Source organism: Lagopus leucura, unplaced genomic scaffold, assembly GCF_019238085.1.
Source record: "Lagopus leucura isolate 7727_CA_CO unplaced genomic scaffold, USGS_WTPT01 Super-Scaffold_100038, whole genome shotgun sequence".
Lineage (NCBI taxonomy): Eukaryota > Metazoa > Chordata > Aves > Galliformes > Phasianidae > Lagopus > Lagopus leucura.
This window is the reverse complement of record NW_024962287.1, coordinates 4,978,983-4,999,931: the sequence shown is the minus strand read 5'-3', so window position 1 is coordinate 4,999,931 and position 20,949 is coordinate 4,978,983. Positions and strand designations below refer to the sequence as shown.

The 20,949-nt window shown below is 43.9% G+C and overlaps 1 protein-coding gene across 1 annotated transcript in view; it reads right to left on the bottom strand.

Moving 5' to 3' along the window:
- FBXO16 (F-box protein 16) overlaps positions 1 to 14,700 on the bottom strand; it is a 30,717-nt gene extending 16,017 nt beyond the window's left edge. The window contains exons 1-3 of the mRNA XM_042883555.1: positions 14,569 to 14,700; positions 8,609 to 8,644; positions 1,107 to 1,313 (exon numbers count right to left, since the gene is read on the bottom strand). Coding sequence (XP_042739489.1) covers positions 1,107 to 1,313; positions 8,609 to 8,644; positions 14,569 to 14,664 — 339 coding nt within the window. The 5' untranslated portion in view covers positions 14,665 to 14,700. The remainder of the gene's footprint in view (positions 1 to 1,106; positions 1,314 to 8,608; positions 8,645 to 14,568) is intronic.
- Between the last annotated feature and the right edge of the window lie 6,249 nt (positions 14,701 to 20,949).

The window sequence follows — 20,949 nt, the reverse complement described above, 5'->3', positions numbered from 1 at the left end:
CATGATCTGCTCATTGTTTGTTGGCTGATCTCCAGTGCAGGGCGAAATGCTCTAAAAATCACTAGTCAAAAGGAAAGACTTCAGCTCACCTAGGGCAACTTCCTGCATTTCTACCCAGTAAGTGCATAGGAGTTGGAACAAACCCTTCATTGCATTTTGCTGACAAAAACAGAAAAATAACCCCCCGAGGTCTGATAGACACATTCAGTTTTCTCCCTACTCAGGTTCTGCTTTTATACTCCATTGCACAGTCACCTTGCATGCAATACTTCTTCTAGCCTAAGGGCAAGCATCATCTATTTGCACAATTGTGCTTATAACAGCAAATATTCAATGACACAACAGAAGTAGCACTGTAAGGACCTTCCTTTCTCATACCCTAATCTATTTTCTCCCTGTCTGTGCATGAATACCTGTGGTTCATCTTCATAAAAAACGAATTGTTGGAGAGAAATACTAGAGAAAGCTGAGATTTTGATGTATTAGTATATGTATTAGTAGTAATATATGGTGTACTATGTTTGTTAGTGCAGTAATCATGTCACCCATATTTGAGCTTATTCATTCAGAACTAGCTTGGGGAACACATTAGCAGATGGAATCCTTAGACAGTGTGCTCAAAAGCACCTTGATAACTTCTCTGCTTCTGCACATCCAGCACTTCACCTTCAAGTATTTTAATGGATCTGGTTTTTGCTATTTTTCTTAAAACAGTGTATGCACTTCTTTACAACCACCATGGGCTTCTTCAAACAATTAATGATTCTGCACATTGTGCAAAATACTTTAAAGAACATGGTTTGCAGAAAGCGCCAGGCCTCCTTGAGAACAATCAGCCTTGTAAAGTGCCACATATTAAATGGCTTAGAGTTGAGCTCCCAAAATTAGTCTTCACTTTCATAAACATTGGCCAATTTGATTTAATTTAGGATCTGGGGAAGTGCTGTGTTCTGTCTCATACGAGTGTCACTAAGCATATAGCACCAGGGTGCCAGGTCACAAGGCATTCTTGCGTTCCTACAGCTTTATTGTAACCTGGTTCTGTTTCTTGTTTTATCTTTCTTGACCCAACTTTCTGAATCTTAGCATGTGTTGTTTTTTTTTACCTGCGCACATCGACAAAGACTCCGTGGGTCCAGAAAGGAGAAGATGTACAGGGACAGAACTCTAGGAAGCTTCATGGTAAAATCTAGAGCTTCGATAGGAATTCGATCTTGTAGCTTCCGGGCACAGAATTTCTTCAGGGACAGGGAGCAGAGCTCCAACTGATCCACCAGGATCTTCTGTCTCTGAGCATCTGTCCACTTGATAAACTGAAAAAAGAGTTCCAGGTTGTGAGAAACCGGAGATCCAGCTTGTTAAAATAAATCATACATGTAAGGCAAGGGAAGGTGTCCAAAGAGCAGCTTTTGGTGACTCACTCAATAGCAAAGCACGTAGGAACTGGGAACAAATGGAGAGGCTACATTAAAAGAAACTCAGAAGCCACATAACGTATGATTTATAATCCTCAAAGGATCCAGGATGACCTTGTCCAGGACACAGTCATCCTCACAAGACTCTTAACACCTAGGATCAGTTTGGAAAACTTGGCTTCAGTCATTAAAAGGAGACTCAGGCGTGTGTTTGCAGGATTGGGTCCTAAGTTGACTGCTGCTTCCTCACCTATCCTGACCCATATATGGCCCCAAAACTGCAGTATTTGAGTGCCTCGCAATTTGTGAAGTATTTATTCCCACAGTCTGCATAAGAGAGAAATCCCCACTGCCTGCAAAGAAGCAGAGCAAAGAGAAACTACATCAGTTGCCTGCATCTCCCAAGGAAAACGTGACACAGACCTGGCAGCACAGTAAGAGATTTTTCATGGCATTTCTGCGCTTATGACAGATATCTAAAGAGGAGGAGGAAAACAGCTGGACCTCACTGTGGGAAGAAATGAGCACATAACCACACAAGCACGTATCGCTTGATACAACAGCAACAACGGCACTGAGCAGAGAGGAGCAGAGCTGTGTAAACAGGGTGGGAGCAACGGCAGCCGTACCTGGTGTTTAGCCTGTGTTGACAGCAGGGGATGGAAAGGGCCCTGTCAGCAGGAATCTCCTGGGAGGAGACTGACCTCATTGCCACAATCTGTGCAATCTGTCTCAAAACCTGCAGGAGCAGTCCTGGCTGCGAGGGCAGCACGGAGTGCCAGCAGGGAGGACGTGGCAGAGGACCATGTAGTCAGCGCCAACAGGAATCCCCAGTGGGAACCGCTGGCGGCAGAATGGTATAGAGAAAGGTGGACTTCCAGAGGCAGAGTGCAGATTCCTTGCGAGCCAAACTCCCCTTCCTTACAAAGGGCAAGTTCCTAAAGAGCCAGGCCTGTCTGGAGAATGCTGCCTTCCCTTGCTTCTTTCTTTCTCACGCACTGGCCGTGCCTTCAACACACGTTCCTCTTTCTGTTTCCTGAAGTCAGCTTTCCACAGCTGACAACTTGCTCTCCAAATCACAGCACAGTTATTTCTGCATTTAACACCAGGGGCATATTTAAACATGGTCTCCACAAATCAAAAATAGCAGTAAGAAAAAAAAGACACGCAACTCTTCATATATATATCTATAAGCATCTTCATGTATAGATGTGCATATATATACGTGTTTATGAAGAGCTGGGTAGATTCAATGCCCAATTCCCTTCCTTTCCTTTCTCTCTCAGAATAAAATGGATTACAAATTTAATCTTTTTTTTTTCTCAGCTTCCACACCAAAAATTGATGGTGAACTGGAGGACCAGCATTGCTATGGTCTAAAATATACTGGGCTGCTGCAGACACGCCACCATTTCAGGATCCCTCACTGCAGGGGCTAGCCATCTCTCCTTGCTCTACCCACTATCGCTCCTCGCTAGGGCCATTGCAACACAGACACCAATGTGAGGATGCTGCAAAATGGCGTTCATTGAAATTCAACAGTATCTTACATACCCTCCAGAGTCCAGTTTCTTCCTCAAGGCCAATGGATGCACTGTTCCACATACCACAATGCTGAATGACTGCCATATATGCTTATCATGAGACAGTCCAGCTGCCTGCACCGTGACAGCCCGAATCCCCAGTTAGTTGCCTAATAACAAACTCAACACTGGGCAGATGAAAAGTAACTGAGAAGTAATTTCTTCACAGTTGATCTTACAGAATTCTTCATTCCTTTCTTTATTTTTACCTGGATGTATTTAATTCCAGGACTGGACAATAAGCTGTGAGCAGTAAATAGCTCTGCTCCTTCTTGCAGACACCTTTACAAAACCTTCATGTAGGTCAGCAAGGACAAGAAGGGCTGGAACACAGAACCCAGGCAAAAAGCCAAAGAGAAGAAAGCTCCCAAATGTCCATGTCTTTTCATACGCAAACAGACAGCGAATTAAGGAGTACACCCTTCCCTCCCCTCCCTATTTTGCATATAACTTTCACCTCTAATGGAGTTTAGCAAAGTGCTAAATAAAAACTGAAGCAGGACCTTTGGATTCAGCACTTAGGAATGTGTTCTCTAAGAATACAAATTCAGGTGAAGATGCATCACAGGGGAACAGAGGAGGTTTTGCCTGTGCCTTCCTCACTTTCAGTTTGATGTGAAAGGTTTTTTTCTGTCATGTGCTGGAGGAGGAAGAGCTTCTGCTGCACAGACTCCTCATTCATGTTCACAGCTACATCCTTTTCTCATTAAAACGATCTGCAATCATCTATTAACGAAGGTAAATTTCTCCTGGATAAGTTCCAGAGACAAGGGGGTAACTGGCTTCCTCCCTTCCACACCAAGAGATTAAGTGAACTGATCAAAGGAAATATAGATTCTCTTTCAGAGACACAGAATATTTGTGTCCATTTAGCTCTTCCCATTCTGCCACTGCTTTGCAATGGAGCAATTCCTTCCAGCATCCTCAGCCTGAGCTTACAGCTTACACCACGTGGGAGTCTAAATCAGTGTCACCCTGTCAGGAGCATGGGAACACACAGCTTCTTCTCCACCGCATTCAGCAGCAACCAAGTATTTAAGCAGGCACAATTTGTCTCTTTTCCAGTATTAACAAGCATGTCCCCATCCCACATTTGGCTGCCTTTCTCCACAGTTCCTCCCCTTGCATGTGATTACAGCAATCCAACCAGTCGGACCGGATTCCCCTTTTCAAGGGACTGCACCTTCTCAATCCGTAGCCAGGAACATTTTTCCTTTTCTGTGTCTTTCCCCAAGCCCTGGAGAACAATGTCTCCCCGGGGACTGCGTGACATAAGGCTACCGACCGTGTCACCAGGGAATGCAGTGCCCAGCCTCTACTCCTGCGATCAGTTTACGATTAATCCGTGAGTGCACACACACAAATAATGCAGCCTGACACCAAGGGGAGAGCCCAGGACCTCAGAGCTGAGGAACAGAACCTCTGATGCTTAACCTAAAGAGGCCCCTCTCTGCTCTAACAGGCAGGTTGTTTTACTGACTTGAACCAGCCACTGAATTGGGACATAATCCTCGCCTCCAACTCAGAATATTGACGTGAGTTCACAGGGTTACAATCACACTCAGGCAGCCCTGTGCTCTGCAAACACAGCACAGAACTCCCAAGTCACTACTGCCCTTCTGGAACACATTAAAGCAGAATAACTTGCAAGTAGATGGATGGTTCAGCTCAGCAGAAGCAATTTTTGCCTCCTCAACCACCTTCTTCCAGCTCCAATGCAGTGATCTATTTGGAGGCAAGGGTTAGAATAGAAGGGGATGAAAGAGGCAGCACCTGGTGTCCCTAATAGAATCATAGAATTGTTTGAGTTGGAGGGGACATTTGAAGGCCACCTGTCCCACTCCCTGCACTGAACAGGGACACCCACAGCTCTATCAGTGCTCAGGGCCCATCCAGCCTGACATGGGCATGTCCAAGGATGGGGCACCACCACCTTTCTGGCAACCCATGCCAGTGCTTCGTTACCCCTTTACTGTAACAGACCTTCTCCTCATATTAAATCTAAATCTCCCTTCTTTTATTTTGAAACCATTTCCTCTGGTCCTACCATCACTGCTGCTAAAGAGCCTGTCCCCTTCTTTCTTACAGCTCCTTTTAGGTACTGAAAGGCTGCTCTCAGGTCTCCACAGAGCCTTGCTTCTCTCAAGTGGTTCTTTGCCACAAATTAACTGGTACTCTGGCAAGATGTAACCCACGAGGTGAGCTGAATCATTGTTAGGGATTCCCAATTTGTCCACATCCCATTTGGCTAGAGCAGAAGCTGAGATGCTCTGATCACATGGAGACACTTAAGCTTAGGTATCTTAATATACAAGTTCAACCCTAGCCTCATTGTCTACCTACTAACCTTCATGTCAGCATAATAGCATCGAGTGTTAAGGTAAAGCAAAATGATGTTGTGTTTCTTAGATTAAAGGGAGGAAGTTTTGGCTTGCAGTATTGAGAACAGAGCAGAAAGGGAAGCTGAGAGGGAGTCCATCAAGGCATCTGCCCCAGGTGCAATATAAAATAGCAGCTAGAAGAAAACAAAAAGAAACTGAGAAATGTTAATGCTTTCCCAGAAGTGTTTCAACTGAAAGACAGCAGCGCAGTTTATCTTTTGTATGTATCTGGAAAGCATTTGGGTAAAGCAGTGTGATAGAAATTCACCACAAATGCCTCCAGCAAGATCAAAGCCTGCAAATGCTCAGCCCTGGGAACAGCTATGTAGGACAGTCTATCTGCTGCACTACCACTGCTTCCCCTCTGTGCAGCAGTTATACCTTGATGAGTTCAGTGCAATGTGAGACAGCCAAGAGCCTGTAGAGGGTCCCACTGTTTTTGTTCAACAGGGCAGGTGGCAGCACAGCCGGTCCTACACCCTTTGGGGCTGCTCAGCCATGCAGAAACAGAGAGAAGAAATCCCTTCGGGTCACCTAGTTCATTGCTTCTCAGTCTTAAGGACCACAACAGCCTGGGAGACATCAGCTTAAAAAGGTTGAGAAACACTTAGTTCAGCTCCTGGTGCAAGGAAGATAATCCTGACAAATATTTGTCTAACCTGTCCTCAAAAGACTCCTCCAGTGGAGGTTTCCACCCCTTAGCCCCCAAGGCAAGCTATTGCAGCAGTGAATTAGCTGTAAATTTTGCTGGTGTCTCAATTGTATCTCCGTAATTGAGATACAAGCCCATTATTTCTTATCCTATCCAACGTGAATACAGAGATCATTCCCTTCTTTTTCGTGTGCTTTAATCTGTTATTGTAAAGATGTTACTGCACCTTTACTCCATCTTCCCTAGAGTAAACAGACCATTTTCAAATTTCCTGGACCTGAGGCCATTCTCAGAAGCACCTCCACCTGGTGCTCACCTTTCTCAGTATGCATGGTACAACACTGGCAATGGCTCTGCCTTTCAGACAGCTCTTTGGGATATTTCCCCATTTTATCATTATAAGACAGTCATATTCATAATTCCCTATATATTTTATACAGAGTTGCAGCATACTTTGGTTTTCTTGTATCTGCAGTTTTCATAAACATCATTCTCACTCATAACGCTTTCCATTTGTCCCTATCAAACTGCAGAACTTTTCATTTTCATTTCTAATCATTTCTAAGTTCATCATTTCTAAGTTCATGAAATCATACTCAGCCTGACGGCATCTGTAAATGAGTATGTACTTCCCATTCCTCACCCAGATATCACCAAAAATGAACAGTGCTGAACTCAGGATGGACTTCAGCCCTCCAGTTTCATAACAAGCCATTTGTAACTACGCTGAATGTGGAATTCCCAGCCATAGAAAGCCAATCTCCAGCAGTTTCATCTACTCCATACTTCCTGAGTGCACCCTGAGAGGATTGTGTGAATCAGTGTAAAAAGTCCTGCCAAAGCACTGTGGTTTCTTGATAAAGTTTCTCCCGAACTCAGGCTGCCCTAAGCTTTGCATACAACATAATGCCAAAGGCTTTGAAGGGAGCTAAGAACAGCTTTTGTGCTTTCCACGCCCTTTCCATTGGTATGATGGATGACAGAAGCACAAGGAGAATTAACTCCAAAGGAGCATGGTGAGAAGTACTGACCAAGTGTCAGATGGGGGTCAGGTATTTAACCTTTCAGAAGATGATTCAGCACTTGTGTTGTGTTTAGCTAAGGTTATTTCCAGATTTTGGCTCTTTCAATAGAGGTTCCAACAACATTTTTTACCAGCATATATACCAGAGGCATTTTAAAACACCCATCAGTTTGCAAGAAACAGATTTGAAGTTTGTGAGTTACTGACTTTCGTGTTAAAAGGTGAACAAGCGTCCAATTATTTTGTTTCCTTGGTTTTTTGTTAAGACCCTTGTTATCAAAAGGCACACAAATAACAAGGTGTGGACAATGTATTTCCTATAAAGATGAATAATCTGTATGAACTTAAAATCAAAATGCTTGTCTGTAAGAAACAGTTTACATGCAAAAAGCTTTCACACAAGTGCCCTATTAGGCATAAAGAATAAGCATCACAGTTCACACAAAGTTATTGTGCAAATATCCTTTCTCAAAGAGCATTATTTCTACATGCCATTTTAGCCTGAGTACCATACGTAACCATGTACCTGGTTCTGTGGTTCCACTTACAAAGATGTGCAAAGGGCTCAGCCATACAGTCACTGCTTTAATACATCCACTCATTTACTGCAATAAAATCACTGAGTCTGTATTCCTCTTTGCATAGGAGACGAGCAGATTACAGCTACTTTCCCATAATTATATAGGTTTTTACTCATAAAAGAGTAAGGACAATGTGATATTTCAGGTGTTGCAGATATTCTGCCATTGCATGCTGTGCTATCTGCTTCCAGGGTAAGTCACTTACAGTTGCATTCCTTTACAGCTGCCAGCTAGGACTGCCTTCATAGGCTACAGAAGCAGGCATCTCTAGAGAGCTGCTCTTTCATCCTACATTAAGTGAGATGAATTACCCTCTGGAAGCACTGCTTTCCTTCTGTTGACTGTATACTGAGTATACTGTTGACTGTATGATGACCAGACCAGTCAGGCTGAAATCCCTTTGTTTCAGTCATACACACTTGGCCAGAGAAACCCTATCCTGAATGCCTATCTTACAGTGATCTCTGGCTGTGGCAGAAAATTCTGTTTTAAGTCTCTGTATACCTCATTTTTTTAACGAGAAATAGGATGACAGCACTTTCCTGACTCCTACACAAGTTATGAAGATATTGATGGCATGATACTGTGAGATGGTCAGTGATTACAGCATCAGGAGCCCTGTGTGTGCTCTTTGTAGATATTGTGTCATTTACTACCAGCTTTAAAGACTTTCTATCAGGCAAAGGCAATACCTGAACACCCAGCATCCTCTCTGAAGACTTCACAGAGTTTTCTGAGGGCTTCTTATCTTATTACAGAAAATTTTGAGAAAAGAATGTAATTTCCCAAGTTCAAAACTTACCAACATAAGGCACCTTTGCCTTCATCAAAAGTTGAAGTTCACTTTCACGTTTCTTTAAGGAAAACGAACCCCTTTTTCAAAGTAGGATGTTATACATTCCCCTTACAGTAATCTCTTGATAAGTTCAGAAACCTAACTGTATTTAAATATATATAAAAGGAAAAGTTTACCCATTTTCTGAACAGGGCTCTTCTTTCTTCAAATACCTGTAAAACATACACACACAATTAAAAATGAATACTGTAAGGGGATTCAGTATCTGCTAAGAAAAAACATAGCTTGAAAAAACCAAACAAGCTATGAAACCTGGAAAATAGAAACAGCATCACAAAATGGGTGAAGTTGGAAGGAACTTAAGGAGAATGGTTAAGTCCCAAGTCCCTGCTAGGGTCAGCTAAAGTATGTTGCTTAGGGCCACATCCAACTGGATTTTGAATGTCTTCTTGGATGAAAACCCTGCAGTCTCTCTGAGTAACTTGTGTGTGACCACTCTCATGGTAAAAATGTTTTTTCCTATGGTCAGTGGAATTTCCTGCATTTCAGTTTGTGGCCATTGTCTCTTGGCATTTCCCTGGAAGCTACCAAGAAAAGTCAGGCTCTGTGTTGTTTACCTCCTTCCATCAGGTATCCAAATACACTGATAAGGCCTGTATCTGAGCCTTTCTTCTCCAGGCTGAACAATCCCATAACTCTCAACTCTTCCCTATGTGTCAGATGCTCCGATTTCCTGATCCTTTCTGTGATATTTCACTGGGCTTATTCCAATAAGTCTTTGTCTTTCTTGTATGGGGAGTCCAGAATCGGACACATCCCCAGCCAATCCTTCCTTGTTTATAAGAATGAGGACCAGCAGAGCATCAATCCTTGTTGGCTGCTTGATGACCTGTGTCATCAAAGCACTCCTGAAACCTCCTGGGTTGCTTGTGTTGCCCTTCATGGATCTTTATTTACTTTTTTCAGTAGATTTCAGTTCTCCTGAGTTGGAGAAACTGGGTAATGGAATGGATACAACGTGGGTAGCTATCACAGAGCTCTGGCAATGGCTTACTAAGGCCAGTTGTTGTGGCTCATGCTGTCCCTAGGTTCTTTACAGTGACAACTAACAAGATGGATGAATGGTATCAAAATACAGCAGAGGATTTGTGATGTTGACCTTCATCCTTAGGGAGCTAGATATGAAAGCACTAGCACGTGGCTTTCCACTACTACAAAACTGCCTTTATGCTCAGGACTATGACCTTGCAAGTGAGGAAATGCTACAGATGTATTGCTTCTTTTTTTTTTTTTTCTCCAGAAGACAGATCAAGGAAAAAGCCCAGTTTATAACTGTGCATAAAAACAGCTATTAACCACAACTAGGAAAACATGTTTGATCATTATAAACTCCAAAAATGTTATTGCTTTGACAGCCTGCAAAGAAGGTTCATGCAGAGAAAGACATTATCAGTGCTGATGTCTGGTACAGCAGTTGTCAGCATCAGCTCTGTCTCTCTCAGCAGGAGTGTCTCCTGTGAGGAGTGAAAAGTGACATTTGCTTTATTTGCATGTTGACAGTTATTATTTGCTTTATTTGCATGCGGGACACTTGGCAAAGTGAAAAAAATACAAAAGCTGAACAAGCTGAACTTGGAAAGGGATTTGCCACAAGCAAATGATGAATAGTCAGAGATCTAAGTTTTGAGATGGATAATTCAAGTGAGGCAGGGAGCTATTTATGTAACTGAATGCAATTTAATGGTCTTTGATCAAAGAAAGACACATATTTGCTTTCAGCATTTTTGGAGATACAACTAAGCCAACTCTGTTAGAAAGTTCTGCCTACTCCAGGCACTTGGAAGCATTAATTAGCAATAGAATAGCTCCAGATTGGTATAATCATCCGCTGAGTCAATCAGATCCATTTTTACTGTTTCCCCCTCCAAGGCCTTCAAGTTACACCTATCTCCTAGCTAGGTTGGCTGGCCTAGGATTCAGCTCAAAGCCCAGGTTGCTCCTGAGAACTGCCATCTCACATCTTAGGTAGTTATAAATAAGCTCAAGTTCAGGGCTGTCTGGCAAATCCCTCCAGTCTTTGCTGCAAATGCCACTGAGGCTCTTCTGTCCCACTGCATAATTCTGACTAACTGAAGGCAAATACTCTCTCGACTTTCAGTCCTTCCTTAAATGCAGCTCCTCCTCTGGTTTTCTGAGTGTGAATACTGCTTAATATTCCTAACTCTGGCTTCTTTACTTTGGTTTGTTCCTGCTGGAGATTGTGGATTTAAAACAGATGTCTGCCCATGACCCATTGTAACGCTATGGGCAAGATCTGACAGCTGCAGTGAAGGCAGAAAAATATAGATGGAGAACAAGACTCAGGATATACAATGAGCAGGAGACATGTTGGGTCCTGACATCAATGCAGCCAAGTGTGCTCCTGAGCATATTTGAAAACCTAGGGAAATCTGCAGGAGCCACTGAAGCAGCATCCCCTGGATTAACCCAAATTAGGTGGCAAGTTTACACTAACTGCTTTGAACCTGCTCCTAGCAGTTGTTTAGATGGAGCTTAAATGCTATTGACCAGCTCTAAATTCTCACCATTCCTGCCCCTCACTGCCAATTCATCTAAGAAGTATTTTTCTTAGGCACCTCTTCTCTCTCTGTTATTATCTTCTCACTGTTTTTCACATACCTTCTTTCTATAAACTCTTTACTTTTTCAGACTTCGTCTTCACTCAAAAGTGCAGAAATGAACAGAGATAGGATGGTAAAATCATAGAATCATAGAATCATAGAATCATAGAATCACTAAGGTTGGAAAAGACCTAAAAGATCACCCAGTCCAACCGTTCACCTATTCCCAATAGCTCCTACTAAACCATGTCCCTCAACACAACATCCAGTCTTTCCTTGAACACCCCCAGGGTCAGTGATTCCACCACCTCCCTGGGCAGTCCATTCCAGTGCCTGACCACCCTTTCTGAAAAGTAATACTTCCTCATGTCCAGCCTGAATCTCCTCTGCCGTAGCTTGAAACCATTCCCCCTGGTCCTATCACTAATGACACGAGAGAAGAGGCCGACCCCCAGCTCACTACAACCTCCCTTCAGGAAGTTATAGAGAGCAATGAGGTCTCCCCTGAGCCTCCTCTTCTCCAGGCTGAACATTCCCAGCTCCTTCAGCCTCTCCTCATATGGCCTGTGTTCCAGACCCCTCACCAGCTTTGTTGCCCTTCTTTGAACACGTTCCAGGGCCTCAATATCTTTCTTGCAGTGAGGGGCCCAAAACTGGACACAGTACTCGAGGTGCGGCCTCACGAGTGCTGAATATAGGGGAACAATCACCTCTCTGCTCCTGCTTGCAACACTGTTTCTGATGCAAGTCAGGATGCCATTGGCCTTCTTGGCCACCTGGGCACACACCTGGGCAAAATAAAATAGGATGGGAAAATAAAACCTTCTCACACCTTATATATATCAATTGGATTATCTCCCAATTTCACCTGTTGGCAATATTTTTGTTGCAAATATTTGTTTTCTTCTAACTCTGCAGAGCCAGCACTGAGAGCTGTGTAGGGATAAATGAAAGAGTTTCAAACCTGGATCAGAAGCAAATAAACACTTTTTATCATGAATTTCATCACTGATCACAGCTCTGGGAGATAGGAGGTAGGTTCTTTCCTACCCAGAACAACAACATTAAGATGTTGGAGGATGACAGAAAGACTGCTGATGTTGTCTACCTAGACTTCAACAAAGCCTTTGACGCTGTCTCCCACAGTATTATCCTGGAGAAGCTGCAGCCCATGACTGGGACAGGTACAATCTTTGCTGGGTAAGGAACTGGCTGGAGGGCTGGGCCCAAAGCATGGAGATGAATGGAGTGACACCCAACTGGTGGCCGGTCACAAGTGGTGCTCTACTGGGGTCACTACTGGGAATTGTTCTGTTCATTATTTTTAAAGATGATTTGGATGAGGGAATTGAGTGTGCCCTCAGTAAGTTTGCAGATGACACCAAGCTTGGAGGAAATATCGATCTGCCTGAGGGTAGGAAGGCCCTACAGAGGACAGGCTGGATAGCTGGGCTCAGGCCAATGGGATGAAGTTCAACAAGACCAAGTGCCAGGTCCTGCACTTTGGCCACAACAACCCCAGGCAATGCTACAGGCTTGGGGCAGAGTGACTGGAAGACTGTGCAGAGAAAAAGGATCTGAGGGTGTCTGTTGACACTTGGCTGAGAAAGACAAGACATTGAGGCCCTGGAGGCAATGCAGCAGGAGCACAAGTGTTATGGGGAGCAGCTGAGGAAATTGTCATTTTTCAGTTTGGAGAAGAGGAGGCTCAGGAGAGACCTCACCACTCCCTACAACTGCCTGAAAGAAGGCTGTAGTGAGATGGGCTTCAGCCTCTTCTTCAGGTAACTAGCAAAGGGAAAAGAAGTGATGGCGTCAGGTTGAACCAGGGATAGTTCAGGTTGGATATAAGGAAGCATTTCTGCCCTAAAAGAGTGCTGAGGCATTGAAGCAGTCTGTCCAGCGTGGAGTCACCACCCCTGGAGGTGTTTAAGGAAAGGACAGATGTGGTGATTAGGAACATGGAGTAGTGGGCAGCACTGGTGGACAGTTGGACTAGATGATCTTTGAGGTCTTTCCCAACCTTGGTGATTCTACAATTCTATGATTCTAAGGGCAAGAGTACAAAACAGTCTAATATTAGCTCCTACGAGATTTGCTGCAGCACAATGCAACACCACATTGCCTAAAGAGTGGAGGAGTAAAAAGATGAGAAAGGGGTTTTTTTACCCACTCACTGCTAGTCAGATCGCACTTTATTACCTAGTGATGTGTGTCTGTAAAAATGTGTTATAAAGAGTGTAGGAAGCAGACATTAAAATGATGCAAAGGCTGGAGAATCTGCCAAACTGAAAGAACTTCAAAGGGCTCAATCTGTTTAGTTTATCAAAAAAAAGATCAAGTGTTGGCTTGAAGCAGAGTAAAAGTACTTCCACAATTAAAAAAAAAAAAAAACACAACCTCATTACAAAAGAGTTTAATAAGCTAGCAGAAGAAGATTTAGATGATGGAAGCTAATGCTAGAGGTATTCAGACAAGAGACAAGGTTTAATCTTTTAATGGTATAGAGGATTAGCCAAGAAAAAAAAATTGTTAGCAAAGTGATGAAATTTTCATTTCTTGATAATCCCTAAGGAAGTCTATATGCTTTTGTGGAAGATACATCATAGCCAAATTCTAGTTACTGAGCTGAGGACACAGAGAGGTGTGTGAAACGAGGGCCTGAGAAATCCAGGAAGTCACACTGAGTAACGTCATGGCCCACTCTGGATTAAATTCAATGAATCATCAGCAGATATATTAACTGAACTCTGAGGGAGGAATGCTGTCCTGATGATGCATGAGATAAAAAAAAACACCTTCCTTGAGTTAGCAGATCCCAGATTTAGCCTGCAGAGTGGGAGACCAGGAAATGCATCTTGTTATTTATAAATTGAGTGCATCACTACAGTTAACAAAATATCAGCCCCATCTCACCGTGGCCAGGCTTAGCAAAGGAGTCAGGGTGTGGGTACCAAGGTCTCTCCTGCAAATTGTGGTGGAGCACTGGCCACTCAGAAACACTGACACTGGGTTTGCTCTGGGGCTAAGTCTTCTAAGGCAGAAAAAGAATGGCTTTCACTAAGAAATGAATACACATTCTTTGTTTAAAAATGGTTTACTTGTCAAAATAAGAATACTTCAACTAAATGCTTATATGCTTTAAGCAATATACATTAGAACTTTACATATCATAGTAGGTTTTATACATGTGAATATATCATAAAGACTATGTATTCCATATATATACATTTATTCCTAATATTAAACAAGTTATTGAAGTTCTGATTCCATTACTCATGATTTACACAGCCAAAACTATAAGTCAATGTTTTCTGAGACTTGAGAATTGGTGAAATGAAACTGAGAATTTGCTTTAAGGCTTGTGAATATTCAAAACCTGACTGGACAAGATCACGAGCGAACCCTCTAGCTGACTTTGTCTTGAAGAGTTGGACTCAATTATCACCAGAAGTCCTCTCCAAACTCACCACTTCTGTGATCCCATGAATTTGACCCATTTGCACAGAACTTACCTGCTCGTTCATGACTGGGTTGCTCAGAGGTGTCCACGAGCTCATCTTGATTTGTAGCTTGGGGCTATTCATGTTTTTAGAAGTCCCAAATGCCATCGGTAGGTGTGATGGTGAATATACCAATGTCCTGTAAGCACCAACCCCTACAACAATTGAACAGAACAAAGAACAGCATTACCCTTGTGCTACTCCATTACTGCATGTTAGTAAAAAAACAGTCACTGCCGATTGCAATTCAGTGACTTCAAAGCACAGCAGTGACACAAGTAAAACTACCTGAAGGTCAGTTAGGGTAAGGCCTTCTTTTTATTTTGGGCACTCATAGTAACTTGACAGCAAAGCCCAGATTTCCTGATGGAAAACTCTGTGTGCTAATATGATATCAATAATTAATAATTAAGCAAGTCTTTCCCATCACAAATGTTACTGAACGTGCCTTTGATTTTTGCTGTATAAGTAATCACAGGAGGCTATTTGCAGCAAGCTAGAAAGCACATGAAATTTCTTCCCATTTGCTGGCACTGAAAACTGGAGATTGCCTGTGCATCTACTTAAGTGACATCAGATAGATTTTTGCTGATTCTGATTGGCATATAATGCCAGGCTTCAAAGGGCCAATTTGTTTCCATCACACTTAACTGAACGAATGAAATCCAGAATGATCCAGAATCAAGTGAAATTTCTCAGCATCCTGTCTTCAGGCAGATTGGTTTTGATGGTTTGTATTGACTGTGCTGCTCTTTGAAACAAAACAATCCTACCTGAAGTAAATAGGGCATTTAACACAATTTTCCCTTCTGTTTTGTGAAATCCAATAACTGGACTTTGGTCAGAAAATCCATTTCTTCACAGACCTTTGCCCCAAAACAGGAAAAGCTTTCTTTTTTTCCTTCATCCTCTGTACCACAGATGGATTCAGCAGGATAATGACATTGCTCACCGCAGAGATCCAATTTCCAGATTGGAGCTGCCCGAAAACCAAGTCATTTCTTTCCAACTAACATTAAAAAAATATATATCTCTATTTCTTTCATACAGTCATTAGGTAATCATTCTGCAAGCACTTCAGACTGCTTAAAAGGTTCATGGTGGCAAGATGGACTTTAGGAAAGAAAGGAAAAGAAACTCAGCACTGAGTGACTCCAACGTTGTGTTTCCAGCCTACTGTGTATCCAAGCACCTCCAATTCCATACAACACACACCTTTATAGCTACTACAGCTCTAAGGCTCACAAAATACATCTCCCTGAAAGCTCAGTCTTTCTTTCCTTACCCAGACAAAGTTCCCATCTATATTAATGGGAGATTAATCTTCAAAACCCCACTGCAGGAGCTGTCTGGGCACTCCACCATTTTGGATCAGTTTTTCCTCCCCCCCCCTTTTTTTTTTTCCCTAAATTCTTTTGGAATCAAAATCTCAAGAAAAAGTGAAAAATCTGCTATATCTACCTGCCTCTGGTGATGTAATATTGTCCACAGTAAGAAAATAAGTTCCTACCAAGAGTCTGAGTTCTGTCTTTTGGTAAAGATGCTGAAATAACTTATGATATGCCCAGGAATTTTAACTTCTCACAGAGAAGCTTTTAAAAGCTAAAAGACTTACAAAGGCTTTAAATCCTCACATTCTGTAGTTGGCAAACATTAGAAGCTTCTTGTGCAACTCACTAGTTGCATTATGGATGTGCATTACAATCACTTTCTGTGTTGTTGTTTTGTTTTTCTACACAGCCCCTGCCCTTTTCAACACACAGAAATACAACATTACGAGCTAGAAAAATAGCTGCTCTGCCAAAAAAACAGGTTCTGGCAACCGTGTCCTGTTTTTCAGGGACAACCTTCTACATTAGTCACAAAACCATCAGTTGTCACTGCAGCACACTCCCAGGCCAGGATTCATGTTCCAGTTTGCCTCCCCAATGCAGGCAGTGCTTTCTTGGTGTTGGAACAGCTGCAATTCAGAAAACAGCTCAGTGAGCTGGCACATGAACAGCCCCATAGCTCACAGAAGCAGTAGTGCCTCTGGACCCTCTCGTGCTGCTTATGTGCCAAAACTGTGGCTCCCAACACAACTGGCTGAAGTCACATCCCCTGCTGCATATGCCGTAAGCCTGTTTGTTTGAATTGCAGTTGGTATTCGAGCCCAGTGTGTAAACAGGCCTGCAAAGGCAGGTAGCATCAGGCAGAAAGATGAGCATAGCCAAATGGATAACCTATTAGTGCACAGCGTGCTAGCACGCTATCCCCTTTCTCCTTCTGTCTGTTCTCCAGAGGAAAACCAGTAGCTCTTGTCTTCACCCTGAACCCCCCCAGCCCTAGCAGGATTAACAGCAAATCCTGCTTCTCCGACTGTGTGGGGTAACTCTGAGCAGAGTTAATGTGACACGATGCTGAGGTGGCTGCAGCAGTGGCTCACTGAGCACAGCAGAGCAGCTGGTGCACTGTGCAGACCTGTGCTTGTCAAGCTGTTTAGCTCAGGCCCCATGTTTCTTCTGCAGTATTTGTTATCTTTGGACAAGTTGCCCAAAGTAACATTCCTGAGATTGCTCTAGCTTGTTCTTCACGTAGCCTGGGATGAAATTAATCATCATCAGCTGATTCGGAGATGTCCAACCAGCAACAGATGTGAGATGATGTTAAGAAGAAATCAAGCTTTAAATATATGTATGGAAAACATTCATTGCCCAGAGAGGGGCAGCTACTGACACGTGATGCTAAAAATACAGAATATCCTAACAAGAAAACTAAAAAGGCAAGTGAGGAGTGGCAGGTGTAGGCACCAGTGCAAATGAGACTTGAGGGCAAAAGCCTGGCAAAGGATGAAGTTGTGTGAGTATACACAGTGTCTGCATGCTGGCTGTGTCTGACTAACTTCACACCACGATGCTTGGGGATCTCCAGCTGTTGCAAAGTAATGGTGCTGCACAATTTGCAGAAAGCAGGTAAGCCTGGCAGAGCACAAATGTTAAAAAGGGAGAAGAGCAGCAGAACTGTGCACTGGACACCTTGTCTCCAGCTCCTGAAAAAAAACTTCTGAAGCAAATAATTTAACTACACCTCTGGGTGATAAGGAGGGCCCAAGATTCAACCTTTATCTGTCAAGAAGAAACAGTGCAAATCAATCTGATCTTCTACAATGGGATAACAAACCCTGAGAGCACTGAAATTAATGATTTATCTTAATTTCTTTAAAGCTTTTGACAAGAACTGAGTGCAGCCCTGCTGAAAAGGACTTATGGGTACTGGTGGATGGCAGCTGGACACAAGCCAGCCCTTAAGGGTCCACTCAAACTCAAAAGATACTATTATTCTATGATAGCTTCACTTACTGTCCTCACGAGCATGCAAAGAAAACTTGATGATACTTCTGCCTGGGTTACTACAGCCAGAGAGGACCTAGGAATGGTTCAAATGCATTTTAACCAAAGTTTGAATAAATTGAGAGGGCATCCAAGAGGTTTGTGCTTTTTGTTATGTCTGGAGGTGGCATATATGAGTTTCATAGGGAAGAAAACATAAGAGGCATTGTCTAATATAGCAAAATAGTTCAACAACTGATCAAAATCCTGCTGAAGCCAACAGAAATGCTTTCACTGATTTCACTACAAGTTGGGTCAAGCCCTCGATTTAAAAAAGCATGATTGTACTGAGGAAAGATTAGCCATACATAATGATCATATCATATTTACTAATGGCATTGGAATCATTCCCTGTAGCTGGATTAACCCTATAGAATGGCATTCCAGAGGTTTGTACAAACCATACTCAAAACAAGTCCTTCAGAAGCAGAGCCATTTTAGTAATGTTTTTGACCACATCTCTATAGCAATAAGCCCTTGTGGTTCAATACAGCCTGCTGCACTCAGAGGTTTAAGAATGCCTTTTCCAGAGAAAGAATCTAATCACATTAATTGATGTGATGACAACGGTGCAGTTGTATTTTGCTTTGAATAAACAGATTTATGCATGAATCTAAAGCTCAGACAAGTAAATCATTTTTAATGTAAATTAGTTTATCACCAATAAACAATGCACTGATTAATGCCATGGACAAAGCAGTCTGAAAGGCAGTAACAGAAAAGTGAGCTGGAATACAGGCCAAACCACAGGGCTTTCAGCACAGAAAAAAATTCAAGATGATAGGCCTGGAGGGAAGAGGTAAAGAGAAACAGGTACTTATGTGAGGGGGACACAGAGAGGGATGGCAAGAGGAGATGGCAGCAGGCTAATTGCTTATTTGCAATGATTTACGAATGATTTACAACAAAGAGGCCAACACTGTTCTCCTTGACCAGCCCTAGCTTCCAGGGTCACTGTGGTGCCAATGGTTTGGGATCAATAAACCCAGAGCATGGCACTGCCACAGTACTGATAAACCTAGACATGTGCAGCACCTTTTGCCACTGACATTTCTGCTCCTCCCCACCTCAACACCTCAAGACTAACACCCTTACCCCTGCCAGAGTGTACCAGAAATACCCAAAAGCCAAGGCTTGAGTAACCCTGCAATTCCCAGGCATTAAGCAGTTTAATTTCTCCATGGTCCATGATGACCGTTGAGCCATCAGTACCTCCATATCCCATACCAGAAGCACCTCCACTGACTCACAGACCCCAACCCCCTTGTGCTCCTCTGTGCCATTGCCAGCAAGCTTGCTGCATTGCTTTAACTTCCATCCCCATTCCCTTTCTCCCCATTCATACCAAAGGACTGGTACCTTTCCTGGTCTCCAGTCTTCCAATAAGCTCAGCGATTTCCCCGTACTGCCGGCGTCTGTACCTGACTGCTTCTCTCTTTGTCTACATCACAGAGGTCATAGAATGACATAACCATTTGAGTTGGAAGGGACCCTCAAGGGCCATCTAGTCCAAATCCTTTGCAATAAACTGGGACACCTACAGCTCCATCAGACACTCAGAGCCCTCTACAGCCTGACCTGAGTGACTCCAGGGATGGGGCACCCTCATAAGTCTGGGCAACCTGTGCCTGTGCTTCACCACCCTTCTTTAAAAAAAATCATTAAGATTCTTACACTCAATCTAAATCTTTCTTCTTTCAGTTTGAAACCATTTCTTCTTCTCCTATCACAACAGACCCTGCTTAAGAGATAGTCCCCTTCTTGCAGCCCCCCTCTAGAAATTAAAAGGCCACTCTCAGGTCACTTTGCAGTCTTCTCTTCTCTAGGCTGCACAGCCCTAGGTCTCTCAGCCTGTCCTGAGAGAGAGGAGAGCTGTTCCATCCCTGGGATCATTTTTGTGGCCCTACTCTGGATGCACTCCAACAGCTCCATGTCTCTCCTGTACTGAGGACTGTACGTCTGGATGCAGTACTCCAGGTGAGGCCTCACAACACAGAGCAGAGGGGCAGGATCACCTCCCTCGCCCTGCTGGCCACACTGCTTTGGATGTGACCCAGGGTACAGTTGGCCTTCTGGGCTGTGAGGGCACAGTGCTGGCTCATGTCCAGCTGCCATCTACCAATATCAGTAAGTTCCTTCCAGCAAGGCTGTGCTCCCAGCTGGGATTTCCTTGACCTAAATGCAATACCCTGCATGTGGCCTTGTTAAACCCCATCAGCTTCTCATGGGCCCACCTTTTGAGCTTGCTCAGGTCCCTCTGGATGGCATCCTTCCTTTCTATTGTATTAACTGCACTACTCTGCCAGGTGTCACCCGTGAATTTGCAGAGGGTGCACTTGGCCCCACTCTCCATGTCATTGATAAAGGTGTTGAAGAGCACTGCTCCCACGATAGAACCCTGGGGAACATTTGTGACCAGCCCCCCCATGCACACGGAGCCACTGACAACAACCCTCTGGATACAACCATCCATCCAATTCTTTATCCACACTCATTTGTGCATGACAATTTCTGAGCACTTCTTCCACCTAAAAGCAATGCAACCCCCACAGCAGGCCTGGCAGTGCAGGCAGATGGGCAGACCTCTGTTCCTGAAGCCTTGCTATCTCCCTACTACCAGCATTATCACATCCTACACAATTTATCCCCTCATACCCCACTTCATTTATGCACTACTGCCCTCATACCCGCTCTCCCTCTTCCCCGGCCCCCCCGCCGTGCTCTCTGTTACGGTCCTTCCTCCCCTCGTCCCCTCCCGGCCCAGGGCCGCCCCTCACTCGCCTCCTCCCCTCCCGCGGGCGGCACCGCCTGCTCCTCCCGCTAGGCCGCTTCCCGTCGCTATGGCAACCGCTGCCCGGGAGGCCACCAGCCAATCACATCCCGCCAACGGTCTGGAGGGGGGGTGTCTTTACCTAGCAACCTGCCCGGCTCGCTCTGATTGGTTCGCGAGCTCCGGCGGGGTGAGGCTGACGGGGAGAGTGGGCGGGGCGGAGGCGCGGGGCGGGGCCGGGCGCTGCGGCGGGGT